Source organism: Tenrec ecaudatus, chromosome 2, assembly GCF_050624435.1.
Source record: "Tenrec ecaudatus isolate mTenEca1 chromosome 2, mTenEca1.hap1, whole genome shotgun sequence".
Taxonomy (NCBI): Eukaryota; Metazoa; Chordata; class Mammalia; order Afrosoricida; family Tenrecidae; genus Tenrec; species Tenrec ecaudatus.
The window spans coordinates 147,211,603-147,229,593 of record NC_134531.1 but is presented as its reverse complement, the minus strand read 5'-3'; the positions used below and the strand labels follow the sequence as shown (position 1 = coordinate 147,229,593).

Here is a 17,991-nt window from a genome sequence, read left to right as displayed (position 1 = left end):
CTTTGACACAATGATTCTCCTTTAAATCCTGTTGCTCACCCACATCTGCTGCCACTGGACAGGGCGGGAGGCTGGGGCTGAAGGCCATGAGGTCGACCTTGGGCGGCCCCTCCCCAGAGCACACCCGGTGCCGCCTCTGCTGAGAGGACGACCAGCTGCCCACAGCGCTCGAGCACACCAGCGCAGGCTTCCCCGGCCCGCACGCGCCCTCTGCGGCCGGCGCCGAGCAGCGCAGCGCCGTGTACAGCAGCAACGTGAGCACCAGCAGGCTGGACACTGCGCAGATGGCGATGATCAGGTACACGTTGACGTCCACCAGCGCCGCCGCGCCGCCCGCCGCGCCCGACGCCCCCGCCGCCGCCGCCGCCATGGCCGCCCGCGAAGACGTCTTCAGCGCCTGGCCGCTGTCCACCAGCGACACCAGCACGGTGGCCGTGGCCGCCAGCGGAGGCTCGCCGTGGTCCCGGACCAGCACCAGCAGGCGCTGGCGCGGCGCGTCCGCCTCGTCCAGGGCGCGCGTCGTGCTCACCTCGCCCGTGTACAGGCCCACGCGGAACGGGCTGCGCGCGCCGCCCGCCGCCGGCTGCAGCTCGTACGACAGCCACGCGTTGTAGCCCGAGTCGGCGTCCACGGCGCGCACCTTGGCCACCACGTGGCCCGCGCCCACCGACCGCGGCACCAGCTCGCTCGCAGACACGCCCGCGCCGCCGCCGCCGCCGCCGCCCCGCGAGCCCGCGGCCGCCCCCGCGGCGGGCAGCAGCGCGGGCGCGTTGTCGTTCTCGTCCAGCACGAACACCTGCAGCGTCACGTTGCCGCCCAGCGCGGGCACGCCCGCGTCGCGCGCGCTCACCTGGAAGCGCAGCACCTCCAGCTCCTCGTGGTCCAGCGGCTGCAGCGCGTACACCTTGCCGCTCTCCGCGTGCACGGACACGAAGCTCGACAGCGCGCGCTCGCCCACGCGCCGCTCCACCAGCGAGTAGGACACACGCGCGTTCTCCTGCGCGTCCGCGTCGCGCGCAGACACCGTGAAGATGTGGCTGCCCGGCGGGTTGTTCTCCTTCACGAACACCGTGTACTCGGCCTGCGCGAACGTGGGCGCGTTGTCGTTCACGTCCGCCACCTCCACGGACACGCGGGCCGTGGCCGACAGCGGGGGCGAGCCCCCGTCGCGCGCCGTCACCTCCAGCTCATAGGCGGCCACGCTCTCGCGGTCCAAAGCGCTGTCCAGCACCAGCGAGTAATAGTTCTTGAAGGTGGACACCAGCTTGAAGGGAGCGTTGGGCGTCAGGGAGCAGGTCACCTGTCCGTTGGCCCCAGAGTCGCGGTCGGACACGCTGAGCAGGGCGATGGCGGTGCCAACAGGGGCATCCTCCTTGACTGGCAGGGACACTGAAGTCAAGGTAACCTGGGGGACATTATCATTAATGTCTAAAACTTTTACTAAAAGTGTACAATGACCCGCCATAGGAGGGTGGCCTTTGTCTGTGGCATCAACGCGGATTTTATAGGAAGCCACCTTTTCATAATCAAGATTCTTTTTAATAGCGACGTCTCCCGTGTTCGGATCGATGCTAAACTGGGCTAACACCAGAGCCGGAACAAGGCTATTAAACGAGTAGGAAATGTCCTTATTCACGCCTTCGTCTGGATCAGAAGCATTAAGTCGGACAACCACGGTGCCGATGTGGGCGTTTTCAAAGATTCTCACTTGGTACTCAGACTGCTGGAAACTGGGGGCGTTGTCGTTCACATCCAGCACTGTGACCTGCAGCTGCACAGTGCCTGTCAGCTCAGGCTTGCCCCCGTCTGTGGCAGTCAGGAATAGGTTATGTTCCCGTGCTTCCTCTCGGTCCAAGGACTTCCTTAAGACAAGTCCAATCTGTTTATTGTCATCATCGTTTGCTTTAACTTCTAGCGCGAAATATTCGCTGGAACTGAGTTTATAGGTTAAGATGGAATTTGAGCCAACATCTGCATCCCAAGCGCCCTCCAGTGGAAACAAAGAATCTGGCAGTCTGGATTCGTAAATTTGCATTCTTTGTTCCTTTGCTGGGAACAGGGGCGGGTTGTCATTAATATCCTTCACCTCTACCTCCACGTGGAAAACCTGCAGCGGCTGCTCCACGATCACCTCCAGGTGGATGCCGCACGCCGCGCTCCGCCCGCACAGCTCCTCGCGGTCGATCCGAGAATTCACAAACAAAATGCCATTCTGCAGATTCACCTCCAGAAGGTCCCCGCGGCCCTTGGACGCCACGCGGAACAGGCGCGGCACCAGCTCCGCCAGCTCCAGCCCCAGGTCCTGCGCGATGCGGCCCACGAAGGTGCCGTGCTTGGCCTCCTCGGGGACCGAGTAGTGGAGCTGCCCGCTCCCCAGCTCCCAGGCGGCGAGGAGAAAAAGGGAAAACAAGAGATACCAGGAACTCACTCTACCTTTCGGAGTAAAAAGCATGTCAAATACCAGTGGTTTTCTTTCCATCAGAAGGTTCTATTTTGGCGCAATAATGAAATATTGTATGATCCCGAGTCTATGAATCCAATTCGGCGTCCGCCATCTTTCAGCACTCTTGGAAGGAGGCTGCAGTTGGCGAAAGTGTCTTTGAATGTTGGCCAGGGGTAACTTCGTGGTAGACAGCGACATCATGCGGCTCCAAAGAGTAAGTAAGACTGGAATCAGCATAATTCCGCACTACTGTCATACAAAATTCTTTTCAATTAGAAAAGCTTCTTCTTTTGCCTTACTTAATAATAAATTCTCCTATAATTGTTGCTTGCAGAATAATTTGCATCCTATCTTGCTTTGTAATTTACATCGAGTGAGAGACTTATTTTTCCACATCAGAAAAGCTTATATGTCAAACATTTTAAATTATGATTGAGCTTATTGAGATTTAAATGATCCATAATAACCACGCAGAACCAGTGTAAAATAGCCAAGATTCTTTGTGCAGAGAATACATAAATGCTTCTGTCTGTTTTGGATAATACTAGTTAGTATATGCTGTCCTAGTACATGCATAATTTTGATTAAAATTTTAAACTTTATGAAGTTTCCTTTCCTCCGTTTTAATATATACCACATACTCGTAATGCTGTTTCCTTAATTTGATAATGCAAGAAGAAACTTTACTGCATATTATTTCCAACGTTTCTTAATTTCTCAGCCACTGATATGATATAATCAGGTTAAATAGATTTTCCTCCTTGCAACTCTCAACCACTGTTAATTGTAGTGGAATTTTTACTCTCTCATTCAGTTGCTTCTAAATATCTCTTTCTGAAGTTAAAATTTCATTCCAAAAAAATTTTCATTCCACCTGTTCTTTGTTTTATTTTCTTTTAAATGTTCTAAAGCAATTCCAAAGTTTTATTGAAGGTATGTCCCAAACCACATCTCCATCCCCTGTGACTGCCTTCTAGAAAACAAGTACATTAAAATCAAAAGCATGATGAATTGATACATCCCCAAATGCAAGCCCTTGAAATTTATACTCTGTATCAATGGTATGAACATTCTCCATGCCATTTACATGAACTTTTTATTACTCCTTTTCTTTCACCTATCATATTCAAAGTTGGATTTTCATATCCCACCACATGTATCTTCAGGAATACAGCTTTCATTGAATTTAACTAAATGTAGAAATTCTAGTACATTAGAATCACTTCCAGGGGGCCTAAACTGTGATCATAAGCCAACTTTTCCTGTTATATTTTCAACTTCTCTCCAATATTAATCCTATTTTGCAGACAATATATGACATAGCCTCTTAATCTTTATCATACTCCCTGTGTTCAAGCTTTTTAAAAATTCTCCATTTTTACCTCCCAAAAAAAGGTTACCTTTATATCAGAATAAAGTCAAAATATTAACTTCAATGTGAAATTTTGCTTAATATCATCTGTTGGGCATAGCCCTGGTAGCATTGTAGATTATGCATTGAGCAGCTAACCTCAAGGTCAGCACTTTGGAACTATCAGCCCCTACTCAGGAGAAGGATAAGGCTTTCTGCTTCCCTAAAAAGTTAGTCTCAGAGGATCACTTGAGTCAGAATGGACTTGATGGCAGTGAGTTTGGTTTTTGCTTGATCATCGTTTGGAAGTAATTGAACTCTTCCTTGGGGATGAGAACATTAGAATCATCAGGATGTTTTAAAAGGAGAAAAAAAAAAGAATCATCAGGATGGCCTTCCAAGTGACACATGTCCACCCCCTTCCTCTGAAATTCTGGAATGTTTCTTAATACCTCACAGACACAATTGAAATAAATTACACTCCCCTTCTAGAAAAGTTCTGTCCTAAAATAAATTGGTTCAGCGGAGCTTTGGACTCTCAAGGCAAAAGGTTGGCGGTTCAAACCCAATAACTGCTTCTCATGAGAAAGATGACAATCTGCTTCCCTAAAGATGCACAACTTCGGAAACGCTATGGATGTACTTCTGCGTTTTCCTATAGGCTTGCTAGGAGTTGAAATCAACTTAACAGCAGGGAGTATGTACCTTATCATTGACTTTTTAAATTATAGCTATTTGGGGTAAACAAAGCACATCTTTACTAAGCAACTAATATCTTGTTTGGCTCACACACAGATGTTTTAAGTGTTTGTTCGGAGACCCTGAGGGTGCAGAAAGTTCAGCATTTACTACACATTGCACCCTCAGAGGACAGGCCTGGTCCTCTGCTTCTGGAAAAGGCACAGTCTTCTTGAAAGCCCTATGGAAGTCCACTCTGCACAATTGGGGAGATCGTGAATATATGAAGAAAAGCCTTCACAAAATATGTGTTGACTTTCTAAATAAAGAATCTCTTTACATGTCAACTTCTAAATCTTAGTTAAGTAAAATTTTGTACCTGTCTTATTGCAACTTGCAGAGATTTTCAGAAGGTTGAGATTGTAACCTAATCTCACTGGAACACCTGTCATAACTGTTATTGGCTCCAGGTATAAAACTATAAAATGTTACTGAAATCCTTTACATAAAATCACTGAGTGTGGGAAAGGAAGTATTGACCTTCTTCTGAGAAGCACCTTACATTTGTCTAGATCGTGTTTACTCAAATAAATCGTTAGTCAAGGAGAAAGATGATGTAGAGAAAAAAGGCTTAGTCAATTTCCTGAGAAGTTTCCACTTCTAGCAAAGAAAATGTTCAGTGTTGTAATAGATATCAAAGAGTTCACATTTCAAAACCACATTAACTTGATTAAGTTGATAGTTGTTAAACATAGATTCATGCAGGATTCCCCAGAGCAAAAGGTATTAGAAATATCTGAATAATATGATTGAAGAGTAGTTGTCAAATTAAATGCGTGATAATAAAAGGAATAAGCAAAACAGTAAAAATGGTTTTATATTTTATCATATAAAGTATGGGGTATTTATTACTTGCTAATATCATACTTTTTTCTCCAAAGAGTAGAAACATGATTTTCATTATGTGAGATGAAGAGCACTCTAACGTTTTGGTTGTCTCACATACTTTCTTATAAACAGTCTATTTGTATACAAAATCAAAACTGAAAGGGGAAAATCCAGTTTGTATCCAGGTACATACTTTTTCTCCTTTTACACGGAAAATCAAAATTAGCAAGAAATACTAATGTATTCTACCCAGTATTCTAACCCAAATATGTTAGCATCTTTTAAACTGTAAGAGTTCACAACTACTTAACAACATATTAATTTTTGACTGGAGTAAAATACGTTTGAGAAAAGTAAGATTTTTCTTCCACTAAATGTTGATCTTAAAGGAAAAGGTAATTATGATATACTCCTACAGTAAGACACTATAAATCTGGATGAAAGAGTCAGAAATCTCATTAAATAGTTAATTATATGTCATGATCAGAAAATATTTTGATAAACAAAAATAAGAACAAGTTGAAAAGTGATTTTTAAAATGTTATGTCCTAAAGAAAGAAGGGGAATTTATTAGTATATAAAGAAAAGATCTCTTTTGGGAGCAACAAAAGTAGAAATGCTTGATGCGACCAAGAAGAATATTAGATGACTTGGTGATGGAGATAGAAGGAAATGAAGGAACCCTTAAGGGTGGCAGCAGTGGGTTATGCATTGAGCAATTAACCAGCAGTTCACGCGGCAGGAGGAAGGTGAGGCTGTCTGCACTCTTAAAGATTTAAAGTCTTGGAAAACCCAAACGGCCATCCTGTCCTACAGGATTGCTATGAGTCAGAATTGACTTCAGGGCGGTGAGTTTGGTTTTGGGGTTGATCCTATTTACATGTTGATAATACATGTAAATGCATTATCTACTCAAAATAAAGAATAAAATGAAGCTACAAAATGTATCAATATAAAATTCATCTTGAGGATGATAATATCAACATTTGAAACAAACTTTAAAAGAATCATTCTCTGAAGATATATTACTTGAAGAAAATAATCTAACTTGATAAATAAAAAACCTAATAGACTGTTTAAGAAGAATTACAAGTGGCAAGATGGACTTCCTGTTAAGATACTTCAATACGATAACATTATGAGTCAACTGGAGATAAGAGAAAATTGTAAAATGAATTTATCATTTTTTCCTCACTTCATTACGTAAAATATTAAAATTGAAGTGATTATATAATTTTTTTAACTTTTGGAAATATATTAACTCATGAAAAAAGATTACTCCATTGCTAAAAACTTCATGCAACAAAAATCTATTCAATAAAATCTGATTAAAATACATGATGGACTACATCGAATATTTAATATCGAGAATTAAAATTACTGTAAATACACTTTTGAGACTTACTGTATCTGCAGAGCTGAGAGCCGGTGGTTGGCTGGGGCTGAAGGCCATGAGGTCGGCCTTGGGCGGCCCCTCCCCAGAGCACACCCGGTGCCGCCTCTGCTGAGAGGACGACCAGCTGCCCACAGCGCTCGAGCACACCAGCGCAGGCTTCCCCGGCCCGCACGCGCCCTCTGCGGCCGGCGCCGAGCAGCGCAGCGCCGTGTACAGCAGCAGCGTGAGCACCAGCAGGCTGGACACTGCGCAGATGGCGATGATCAGGTACACGTTGACGTCCACCAGCGCCGCCGCGCCGCCCGCCGCGCCCGACGCCCCCGCCGCCATGGCCGCCCGCGAAGACGTCTTCAGCGCCTGGCCGCTGTCCACCAGCGACACCAGCACGGTGGCCGTGGCCGCCAGCGGAGGCTCGCCGTGGTCCCGGACCAGCACCAGCAGGCGCTGGCGCGGCGCGTCCGCCTCGTCCAGGGCGCGCGTCGTGCTCACCTCGCCCGTGTACAGGCCCACGCGGAACGGGCTGCGCGCGCCGCCCGCCGCCGGCTGCAGCTCGTACGACAGCCACGCGTTGTAGCCCGAGTCGGCGTCCACGGCGCGCACCTTGGCCACCACGTGGCCCGCGCCCACCGACCGCGGCACCAGCTCGCTCGCAGACACGCCCGCGCCGCCGCCGCCGCCCCGCGAGCCCGCGGCCGCCCCCGCGGCGGGCAGCAGCGCGGGCGCGTTGTCGTTCTCGTCCAGCACGAACACCTGCAGCGTCACGTTGCCACCCAGCGCGGGCACGCCCGCGTCGCGCGCGCTCACCTGGAAGCGCAGCACCTCCAGCTCCTCGTGGTCCAGCGGCTGCAGCGCGTACACCTTGCCGCTCTCCGCGTGCACGGACACGTAGCTCGACAGCGCGCGCTCGCCCACGCGCCGCTCCACCAGCGAGTAGGACACACGCGCGTTCTCCTGCGCGTCCGCGTCGCGCGCAGACACCGTGAAGATGTGGCTGCCCGGCGGGTTGTTCTCCTTCACGAACACCGTGTACTCGGCCTGCGCGAACGTGGGCGCGTTGTCGTTCACGTCCGCCACCTCCACGGACACGCGGGCCGTGGCCGACAGCGGGGGCGAGCCCCCGTCGCGCGCCGTCACCTCCAGCTCATAGGCGGCCACGCTCTCGCGGTCCAAAGCGCTGTCCAGCACCAGCGAGTAATAGTTCTTGAAGGTGGACACCAGCTTGAAGGGAGCGTTGGGCGTCAGGGAGCAGGTCACCTGTCCGTTGGCCCCAGAGTCGCGGTCGGACACGCTGAGCAGGGCAATGATGGTACCCACTGGAGCATCTTCTCTGATTGGGAGTGACAACGATTTGAATTCTAAATCTGGAACATTATCGTTTGTGTCTTCAACTTCTACCATCACTGTACAATGGCCTGAAAGTGGGAGTTGTCCTTTATCAATGCCCTCTACAAGAATTTCATAGGTTTTGCTTTCTTCAAAATCTATATGCCCCTTTACTATAATTTCTCCACTAATTGGATCTATGTGGAACCTGGATTTCACTATGGGGGCAATATCAGTTGAGAATGAATAAAAAATATCCCCATTCAAGCCTTCATCCAAGTCAGAAGCGTTTAGTTTAATTACCAACGTTCCATTGGGTGTATTTTCCGGTAATTTCACTCTATAGAGTGCTCTATCAAAAGCGGGTGCGTTGTCATTGGCATCCAGCACTGTGATGAGGATCTGAAGGGTTCCCGTCAGCTCGGGCTTACCCCCATCAGTGGCCGTGAGAACTAAAACAATCTCTGGAACGTCTTCTCTGTCTAAATGTTTTCTTAACACAAGTCTAAGACGGTTTCCCCGCATGTCATCGGTTGGTTTTTCTAGAGCAAAATATTCATTGGTGCCAAGTCTGTAAGTCAGCACCGCGTTGACCCCAATGTCTGCATCCGACGCACCCTCTAGTGGAAACCGCGAGTCAAGCATCCTGGATTCCGCGATAAACAGATTCTTTTGTGTTTCTGGGAACACGGGCGGGTGGTCGTTAATGTCCTTCACCTCCACCTCCACGTGGAAAACCTGCAGCGGCTGCTCCACGATCACCTCCAGGTGGATGCCGCACGCCGCGCTCCGCCCGCACAGCTCCTCGCGGTCGATCCGAGAATTCACGAACAAAATGCCATTCTGCAGATTCACCTCCAGAAGGTCCCCGCGGCCCTTGGACGCCACGCGGAACAGGCGCGGCACCAGCTCCGCCAGCTCCAGCCCCAGGTCCTGCGCGATGCGGCCCACGAAGGTGCCGTGCTTGGCCTCCTCGGGGACCGAGTAGTGGAGCTGCCCGCTCCCCAGCTCCCAGGCGGTGAGCAGCAGAAGGGAAAACAGCAGGCTCGGCGATCTGAGGCTTCTTCCCCAGGAAAACTGCATCATAAGCATTCAATGTTTCGTAGTTTCTGAACGTTCTTTCTCTAAATCAAGAGGAATCTTCTGACTGCTCAATCTAGCGCTGCTACATCCTCCATATTTCCAGTATGCTGCTGGCGTAAGCAGCTCGCTTCCAGTGGTGGGAGAAGGGTGTTTCTTTCCTTCTTAGATCCATTTTTTGGAGGAGAGCGACCTCTTGTGGTTCCGAACAGTATCCATTCCCAAAATCCACGCTGAACTGTAAGTTTTGTTTTACACTCAGCATGACTTTTTAAAATATCATTTTATTGGGGGCTCGTACAATTCTTATCACAATCCATACAAACACCTATTGTGTCATTATGTCAAGCACATTTGTACATTTGTTGCCATCATAATTCTCAAAACATTTGCCGTCTACTTGAGTCCTTAACATCAGCTCCTCATTTCCCCCATTCCTCCCCACTGCCCCACCCTCATAATTATGAACACTTCATAATTCATAAATTATTATTCTTTTGAATAGCACTATGTTTTCTACTGTGGCGGGGCACATTTTGTGCCACTTATCTATCGTGTGTGAGTCTCAGTTTGACAAGAGCAACTCTTGCTATACTGGGAAAACAGCAGTTATATCTACTTACAAAGATGCAACTGAAGTATTCTCTAGCAAGTTCATGAAAAATAGATTCTTTGTGTTCCAAATAATGAGAGGAACTTGTCATTGATGATTATACTCTTTATACTTTGATTTTGCATTCCTGTTATTGAAGACTTGAGGTAACTGAGCTTCAGAGAACCTCTGAAATCATTGAAATGGAGATATTTGAGAAATGAATCAAACATCATGAGCCTTTAATTGAACAGGTTTCTTAAACCATCTAAGGGTACATCTAAGGGTACAAGAAGCTTTAACAAGGAAGTAGAAACTTGTAGATAGTGTGCGAAAGTATTTCAAATATGTTTGTTCGCTGGTATGCATTTACTATGAGAAATATGAGCATTTACAATTTGTCTCTGAACTGTATTATGATTTGTAAATAGTTGAATGAATGTTCTCCCGTCTTTAGTATGACCAAATCTATATTTTCTTTTCGTGTTCAGATATTTTATCCAAACGTTAAAATCTCTTTTTCAAAAGACTTCACCTAAACAAATATACGCATGTCATATTTTGTCTAACAAATACACATCATTTTCAAACTCCTCACAAAACAATTGTCCCCATTTTATAACAACTTAAAACTTTCTTAGCCCATAAAGACTTTCATAATCAAAGCTAATGAGCAAGCAACTTCATCCCCTTTTATAGTGATTAAAGCCCAGATTAAAGAACTTGGGCTATTTCTTACATTTATTTCTTTTACAGACATTTGAATATATATGACCTAGTCTCTTTTTTTGTAATGTGAATTTCAAGAATCAAGAGTTGGCCTAATACTTTGTTACTATTATGTGCTGAATATAATAACCCTTAGAAATTGTTCTGATTCTCTACAACTCTCCAATAGGATCAATTTACAGTAATAAATCCTGACGATCATTAGGGTTAATGATTCATTTGAGAAAAAAATTCCAAAAGGAGTTAAGTTTAATACTTAATAAAAATGCATATTCTATATATGCTGTCAAAAACACACTTAGCAACGTGTATAATTTTTTTCAATATTCAAAAATATCGTCTTTAGACATTTCCTTAATTAGTATATATTTCAGCTTTCAAGTTAAAGACCTGGTTTTAACTTAATTTTCCTTCTAGCTTAAGGAAGGTAAGACCTTTGAGACACCCTGGTTTAATAGGCAAGGAAGACCTCCCAATAAATAGAGCACAGTGTACTTTCCTATATAAACAAACGTAATGTAGAAAATGAAATGGTGACCACCTTTACACTTGCTCTATCTCTAATGGCCATATACTTCATTCATGTATGTTTGTCTACAACAAAATATCAAAGTAGTGGAAATATCTTTAGACTCGCTATGAAGAGCCAGACATACACCCAACTCTGAATCAAAACAAATTGAGGTAATGTCACATTTTTGAAACTCAAACAGTACAAAATTATGATAGGTATCAAAGAAACTGGAAGAAAGTGAAACGTACTCCCTATCCATTCACTTTATTTGGAAAAATAATGAAATGCATAAGTAAGGAATGAAATTGAATAGAAAATGATGTGTATTTGGTACCTAATCCGTGTTTAAGGAGTCCTCTGGGGTCAGTAGTGAAGGCATCTGCTGTGATCCAAATGGTTGGCAATGTGAGCTCACCCAGTGACTCTATGAGACAGTAAGTCCTGGCACAAGCTGCTTCTGTAAGTATTTCGGCCAGGAAAGCCCTCGGGTGGGCCGATTCTGTCGCACAGAGTCACTGCTAGTGGGAATAAGCTCCAGGGCACCAAGTAACAAGCGGCATTCATGTGGCACTGCAACAAAACTTCTCTGATGAGACGAAGCTCGGTCTCACGAGCCAAAAGTCTTCCTAGGCAAGAATCCCGAGACTTGGATTTGAGATCAAAGTCTTACTAGATAGAATCGTATTCATAGGAATGTCACTAGTGATTTCACTAATTTGTTGAACTTATTAGACAGAAGTAGCCTCAATATTGTGTGTAAAGACATTAATGTTAATAACTTGTGCAAGTAGGTAAAGTTTTAGAATTACCATATATTATTACTCTCAAAATTGCTCAGAATAAAATGATGTTCAATATAATTTAGAAATAATCTTTGTTAATGAGAATATTTCTAAATGATTTTTTAGTTACAGGAGAATTACGTTTTTATTTACTACTGATATATTCAGACCTCAACAATAAAGATCCAATTATAAAATAATAAATTTAATATTCTTATTTTAAAAGAACCATTGCAATTGTGAGAGACAACAAATAATATTGTAAGAGGAGTGCACAGGCTTAAAACAAATCAGAGTTCAGTACAAGGAAGAGATTGATACTGTAAACACGTAAATAAGAAAGTGAAAAAAGCTTCATAGAGACAACAGGTTTCACAAACTAGTGTTTATAAATAAAGGTGTAAGAGAAGAACAAAGGGAATATTGCACATATTCATTGATCCCGGGTTACTGACATTTGGACTAACAGCCTATAGAACGTGCAAACAGAGGGGCAGGGCGGAAAGGGACTGCACATTGGCAGGGATTAGCATTGGGAGATGAATTTGCTAAACAAACTTCATCCAAGAAAAAAACTTAAATGTGTACACAAAATTTTAATAATTGCACAGTTCCACTACACCAGATCGCATTACTTATTTGGTTCAAAAGTATTCTCTCTCACTCGCTGCCATCTAGGAGATGCCTACTCATAGAGACCCTACAGGACAGGGTAGAAGTGCCCCTGTGGGGCAGAGACTGCAATTCTTTACAGAAGGAGGAAGTCTGACCTTTCAGGTTAGCAGCCTAATGAGCACTGCGTCACCGTGATTAGTATTAGTCAAAAGTATTATAAAGGTAATTTAATCACAGAAAAAAACAGTACTTAAGACCGCGATTACTGTAGATGTCAATCCTGAATGATTATGATTACATTGTCTAAATTGACATGAAGCTGTTTGAGGTTTAAAAATATTTGGAAATGATACTTACTTTGGAAGAAAGATCAGTGTCCACATGCAGCTGTTCATCTCTATCCCCATTAGCTGGACAGGGCGGGAGGCTGGGGCTGAAGGCCATGAGGTCGGCCTTGGGCGGCCCCTCCCCAGAGCACACCCGGTGCCGCCTCTGCTGAGAGGACGACCAGCTGCCCACAGCGCTCGAGCACACCAGCGCAGGCTTCCCCGGCCCGCACGCGCCCTCTGCGGCCGGCGCCGAGCAGCGCAGCGCCGTGTACAGCAGCAGCGTGAGCACCAGCAGGCTGGACACTGCGCAGATGGCGATGATCAGGTACACGTTGACGTCCACCAGCGCCGCCGCGCCGCCCGCCGCGCCCGACGCCCCCGCCGCCGCCGCCGCCATGGCCGCCCGCGAAGACGTCTTCAGCGCCTGGCCGCTGTCCACCAGCGACACCAGCACGGTGGCCGTGGCCGCCAGCGGAGGCTCGCCGTGGTCCCGGACCAGCACCAGCAGGCGCTGGCGCGGCGCGTCCGCCTCGTCCAGGGCGCGCGTCGTGCTCACCTCGCCCGTGTACAGGCCCACGCGGAACGGGCTGCGCGCGCCGCCCGCCGCCGGCTGCAGCTCGTACGACAGCCACGCGTTGTAGCCCGAGTCGGCGTCCACGGCGCGCACCTTGGCCACCACGTGGCCCGCGCCCACCGACCGCGGCACCAGCTCGCTCGCAGACACGCCCGCGCCGCCGCCGCCGCCGCCGCCGCCGCCGCCCCGCGAGCCCGCGGCCGCCCCCGCGGCGGGCAGCAGCGCGGGCGCGTTGTCGTTCTCGTCCAGCACGAACACCTGCAGCGTCACGTTGCCGCCCAGCGCGGGCACGCCCGCGTCGCGCGCGCTCACCTGGAAGCGCAGCACCTCCAGCTCCTCGTGGTCCAGCGGCTGCAGCGCGTACACCTTGCCGCTCTCCGCGTGCACGGACACGTAGCTCGACAGCGCGCGCTCGCCCACGCGCCGCTCCACCAGCGAGTAGGACACACGCGCGTTCTCCTGCGCGTCCGCGTCGCGCGCAGACACCGTGAAGATGTGGCTGCCCGGCGGGTTGTTCTCCTTCACGAACACCGTGTACTCGGCCTGCGCGAACGTGGGCGCGTTGTCGTTCACGTCCGCCACCTCCACGGACACGCGGGCCGTGGCCGACAGCGGGGGCGAGCCCCCGTCGCGCGCAGTCACCTCCAGCTCATAGGCGGCCACGCTCTCGCGGTCCAAAGCGCTGTCCAGCACCAGCGAGTAATAGTTCTTGAAGGTGGACACCAGCTTGAAGGGAGCGTTGGGCGTCAGGGAGCAGGTCACCTGTCCGTTGGCCCCAGAGTCGCGGTCGGACACGCTGATCAGGGCGATGACGGTGTCCACTGGCGCGTCCTCTCGCACAGGGAGTGAGAGAGTTGTTATGGAGACATCTGGTCTGTTATCATTGATATCCACGAGTTTTATAGAAATTTTACAGTGCCCTGACATAGATGGACTTCCTTTGTCAGCTGCAACGACTTGAATCTCATAGGATTTGATTTCTTCATAATCTAATTGTCCTTTAATTCTGAGTTCTCCTGAGTTTGGATTTATGTTGAATTTGCTCTGCGTAATAGAGGGCACATCATTACTGAGTGAATACACAATCTGGCTGTTTAATCCTTCGTCCGCATCAGAAGCGTTTAGTTTAAGCACTAAGGTTCCATTTGCAATGTTTTCTAACAATTGCACTTTGTAAATGGATTGGTTAAACCTAGGTTCGTTGTCATTTACATCTAATACCTTAATAAGCAGTTGGACCGTGCTGGAGAGTTCAGGTTTGCCCCCATCTGTAGCAACCAGTAATAAATTCATCTCGGAAGATTCCTCTCTGTCTAGAGATTTCTTCAGTACAAGTGACAGAGATTGGCTTGCTTCATCATTTGTCTGTACCTCTAGAAGGAAAACTTCACTGGGGCTGAGTTTGTAGGTGAGGACAGCGTTTACCCCGATGTCCGCATCAGATGCTCCCTCTAGTGGAAACCGCGAGTCAAGCAGCCTCGATTCGTGAAACCAAATAGTCTTTACAGCCATTGGAAATAAAGGCGGGTTGTCGTTAATATCCTTCACCTCTACTTCCACGTGGAAAACCTGCAGCGGCTGCTCCACGATCACCTCCAGGTGGATGCCGCACGCCGCGCTCCGCCCGCACAGCTCCTCGCGGTCGATCCGAGAATTCACGAACAAAATGCCATTCTGCAGATTCACCTCCAGAAGGTCCCCGCGGCCCTTGGACGCCACGCGGAACAGGCGCGGCACCAGCTCCGCCAGCTCCAGCCCCAGGTCCTGCGCGATGCGGCCCACGAAGGTGCCATGCTTGGCCTCCTCGGGTACGGAGTATTGGAGCTGCCCGCTCCCCAGCTCCCAGGCCGCGAGCAGCAGCAGCGAGAGCAGTAGGCGCCGTATTTCTCCGTCTCCTCCCATAGAAAACACCATTACCAACCTTCAGTGAGTTGATAAAATTAGAAAATCATATTTTGCAAACATATAAATGTATCTCTTCTTCTACGTTTGTCCTCTTCTCTGGAGCGACAAAGGCGTTCCTGGTATTTTCCCTTTGCAGGCAGCCCCTCTGTGGTACACAGCGACACCATGTGGCTTAAAGATCGGCTCCACGGCTCTTAGTCTGGATTTTAAATGAAACAATTTTCTGGTCTACGTTTATTCATACCTTCTGTTTAGGAAAGGGGAGAAAGACGGGGCCTTCTATTCCCGTAAACAGTTACAGTGGGAACCCCGAGGGGTAATCTGCCTGTCCTAAAGCTTCAGAAGGAGTCGACACAGCTCGATGGCACTGAGTGAGAAATTTGGAGGAAGGCACCTATTTTACACTCTTTAATTTAGTATTACCTTTGCTACCATTCGTTCAAATGAGATGCATATCAATCAGAGTATTTTTAGTAAACGAAAGACATATTGCGTATACATTAACTTTTTTCTGTGCGTTAATTTTTTAAACATATATATTGAATTAATGTATTTTATTCTCATTTGTATAAAGCACTTTTAAAATAGGATTATTTTCTTCTCTATTTTAATTTGGGTTTCATGTAAGAGCAATATAATTGATCTCTTTTAAATTTTAATTATTTGATAATATAGTGTCTAATTTTAACTGTCCCCTTACCACACACAAATAAAAATAAAACAAGGATACTGAGATGAATAAGTGGAACCAATGGTGGAGCCAATATACAAAATCCATACTAAAATGATCACCATTAATTACTTTAAGTGGGTTGTAAATTTTGTTTTTAACTTTTGGGAGAAAAGAGTACAACAAAATTAACCGCAAGATTCACAGTGTCCATAAAGAAAAGCACTATTTTTGTTCAAAGGAAATGAGCTTTTCTTGGTACTAATACTAATTTCTCCTTTAATCTAATCTCTAGATACTTATACCACCTATGGAAATGTATATTTATATTAATCATTACTGAAACAATGAACCTCAACTAAAGTGGCTCAAGTAGTGAACTGTTGGCTTATACATTGGCTTATTTATTGAAACTATGCTTTTAAATATGCCATAGGAAAACGTCCCATGTCTACTATTTCTTTGCCCATGAGATGGCAAAATAGCTGTTAGACCTATATACGACCAGAGTAAGAATAGAGAAAAACTGAATTTCGTTTTCTTAATAGTCTAGTAAAAGTTCTAGATATTATGTTATTTGACTCGAGTTGGATGATGAGTCTTTCCATTGATAGTCTGATAGCTCCCACATTGGCAAGACATATTCAGGTGGTCACACTAGAAAATGGAATCAGCCCTACCTCAACTATGTGCACAGAGAATGGGGAGCATGGTTTTTGTGAAGGTGAGGGGAAGGTGTCATCCACCCAAATTCTCCAAGAGATTGTACTGATTTTACAGTTACACACTGGCCAGTACATCATTACATAGGTGCAAATAAAATATCTTGTAATTGTCATATCCAATATTTTAAATATGTACTCAGTAGTCAATAGAACAGAACAATAGTGTGGAGATAGTATTAAACACAGAATCCAAGTGTTTCATCCAGGAAGCAGGTATGAGGCAGGGTTTTTTTCTTCTTTTCATTGTATAAGGTTTGTTTGTTTTGGTTTTTGCAATATTTTCAGGATTACATGTTTGAAATGTTAAACACTGTGCAGAAACTTTGTATCGTCACCCCAACCCAAAGAGACAGAGTGTCCTCGTTATCAAGTTTCCCCAGTGGGGCAAAGAGACTAAGAAGCCAAGTTCAACAAATACCTACTACCAAATTGACACCTCTTAATATCCAAATGCTAAGATTATACCCCTTTGCATTTATCTAAGCAACCTATCAATCGCAAAAAGTTTATGTGTCCAAGCACTCATTATTGCAAAGTCTTCATCCCAGTCTTTGAAAATTACCACTAATTCCCAAAAGAAAATTAAAATGTTGCTACCCAAGAGGCAAGAAAAGAGAAGGGACTGCTATATCTTTGTCAGTTTGCTATTTTTCTTCTCCCTTTTATATAAGAAGATATTACAACACAATATTTTCCCATAGAATTTATGTAATCTAATCTGCTTCAATGTCAGCTATTGTAGCAAAAAGGTCAATCATAACGCCCTCCTCTGAGTGGTGGTAGGAGTTATTGAATGGTGCAAATGACCAAGTGCTTGACTACTAGCCCAAAGGGGGGGCAGTTCAAGCACACCTAGCGGTGCCTCCGAAGACAGGTCTGGCAACTTGTTTCCAAGAGATCCCAGCCTTGGAACCCCTGTGGAGCAATTGTATTCTATACACATGATAGTGTACATGTTGGAATTGACTCAGTGATAACTGACAACAATAATCAGTTGCATTATCTGGTGCAATGCACCAGAATTTATCCTGCTCATATTCAATTTGGAAGTGCTGAACCCCAATAAGTGTTTCCATGCACTGAATATTTCAGATTTCCTTCTAAAATATTCACAGATCTCTCTTGTGCTCCTATGACATCCCTGCAGTTATGGGAAAGCCTATGCCAGCTTTTCCCCACATGCTGGCTCAGCATCCCGGACTGCTTTGATCTTATAGCTTCTCAAGATCAACTGGTGCTTCCATAATAGTTGTAACCAGAAAATACATCTGAAAGTGTTTCACTGGAAATTACATAAGTGATACATGTTATTCCACTTATTGGCCAAAGAAAATTACATAGCAAAGCAACAGGGAAATATATTCTTCCTGTGTTTCCAGAGAACTGAAATATTGGCA

General features: G+C 46.3%; 3 protein-coding genes across 4 annotated transcripts in view; all 3 read right to left on the bottom strand.

Moving 5' to 3' along the window:
* Positions 1–17,991, bottom strand: part of LOC142439374 (protocadherin alpha-C2) — a 255,834-nt gene that overhangs the window by 231,926 nt on the left and 5,917 nt on the right. Inside the window, exon 1 of one of the 2 annotated variants that reach the window (XM_075541688.1) lies at positions 2–2,479. The exons of the other annotated variant lie outside the window; for it this stretch is intronic. Within the exon in view, the coding sequence (XP_075397803.1) occupies positions 2–2,479 (2,478 nt within the window). Of the gene's footprint in view, position 1; positions 2,480–17,991 lie in introns of those variants that run through there. 2 annotated transcript variants of the gene reach the window in all.
* Positions 2,522–9,540, bottom strand: LOC142439377 (protocadherin alpha-4-like). Its single transcript, XM_075541692.1, has 2 exons — positions 6,766–9,540; positions 2,522–2,648 (listed from the first exon to the last, which is right to left on the bottom strand). The coding sequence occupies exons 1-2, from the start codon at positions 9,169–9,171 to the stop codon at positions 2,559–2,561; spliced, it is 2,496 nt and encodes an 831-aa protein (XP_075397807.1). The 5' UTR covers positions 9,172–9,540; the 3' UTR covers positions 2,522–2,558.
* LOC142439378 (protocadherin alpha-2-like) lies at positions 10,774–15,852 on the bottom strand. Its single transcript, XM_075541693.1, has one exon. The coding sequence runs from the start codon at positions 15,206–15,208 to the stop codon at positions 12,722–12,724; it is 2,487 nt and encodes an 828-aa protein (XP_075397808.1). The 5' UTR covers positions 15,209–15,852; the 3' UTR covers positions 10,774–12,721.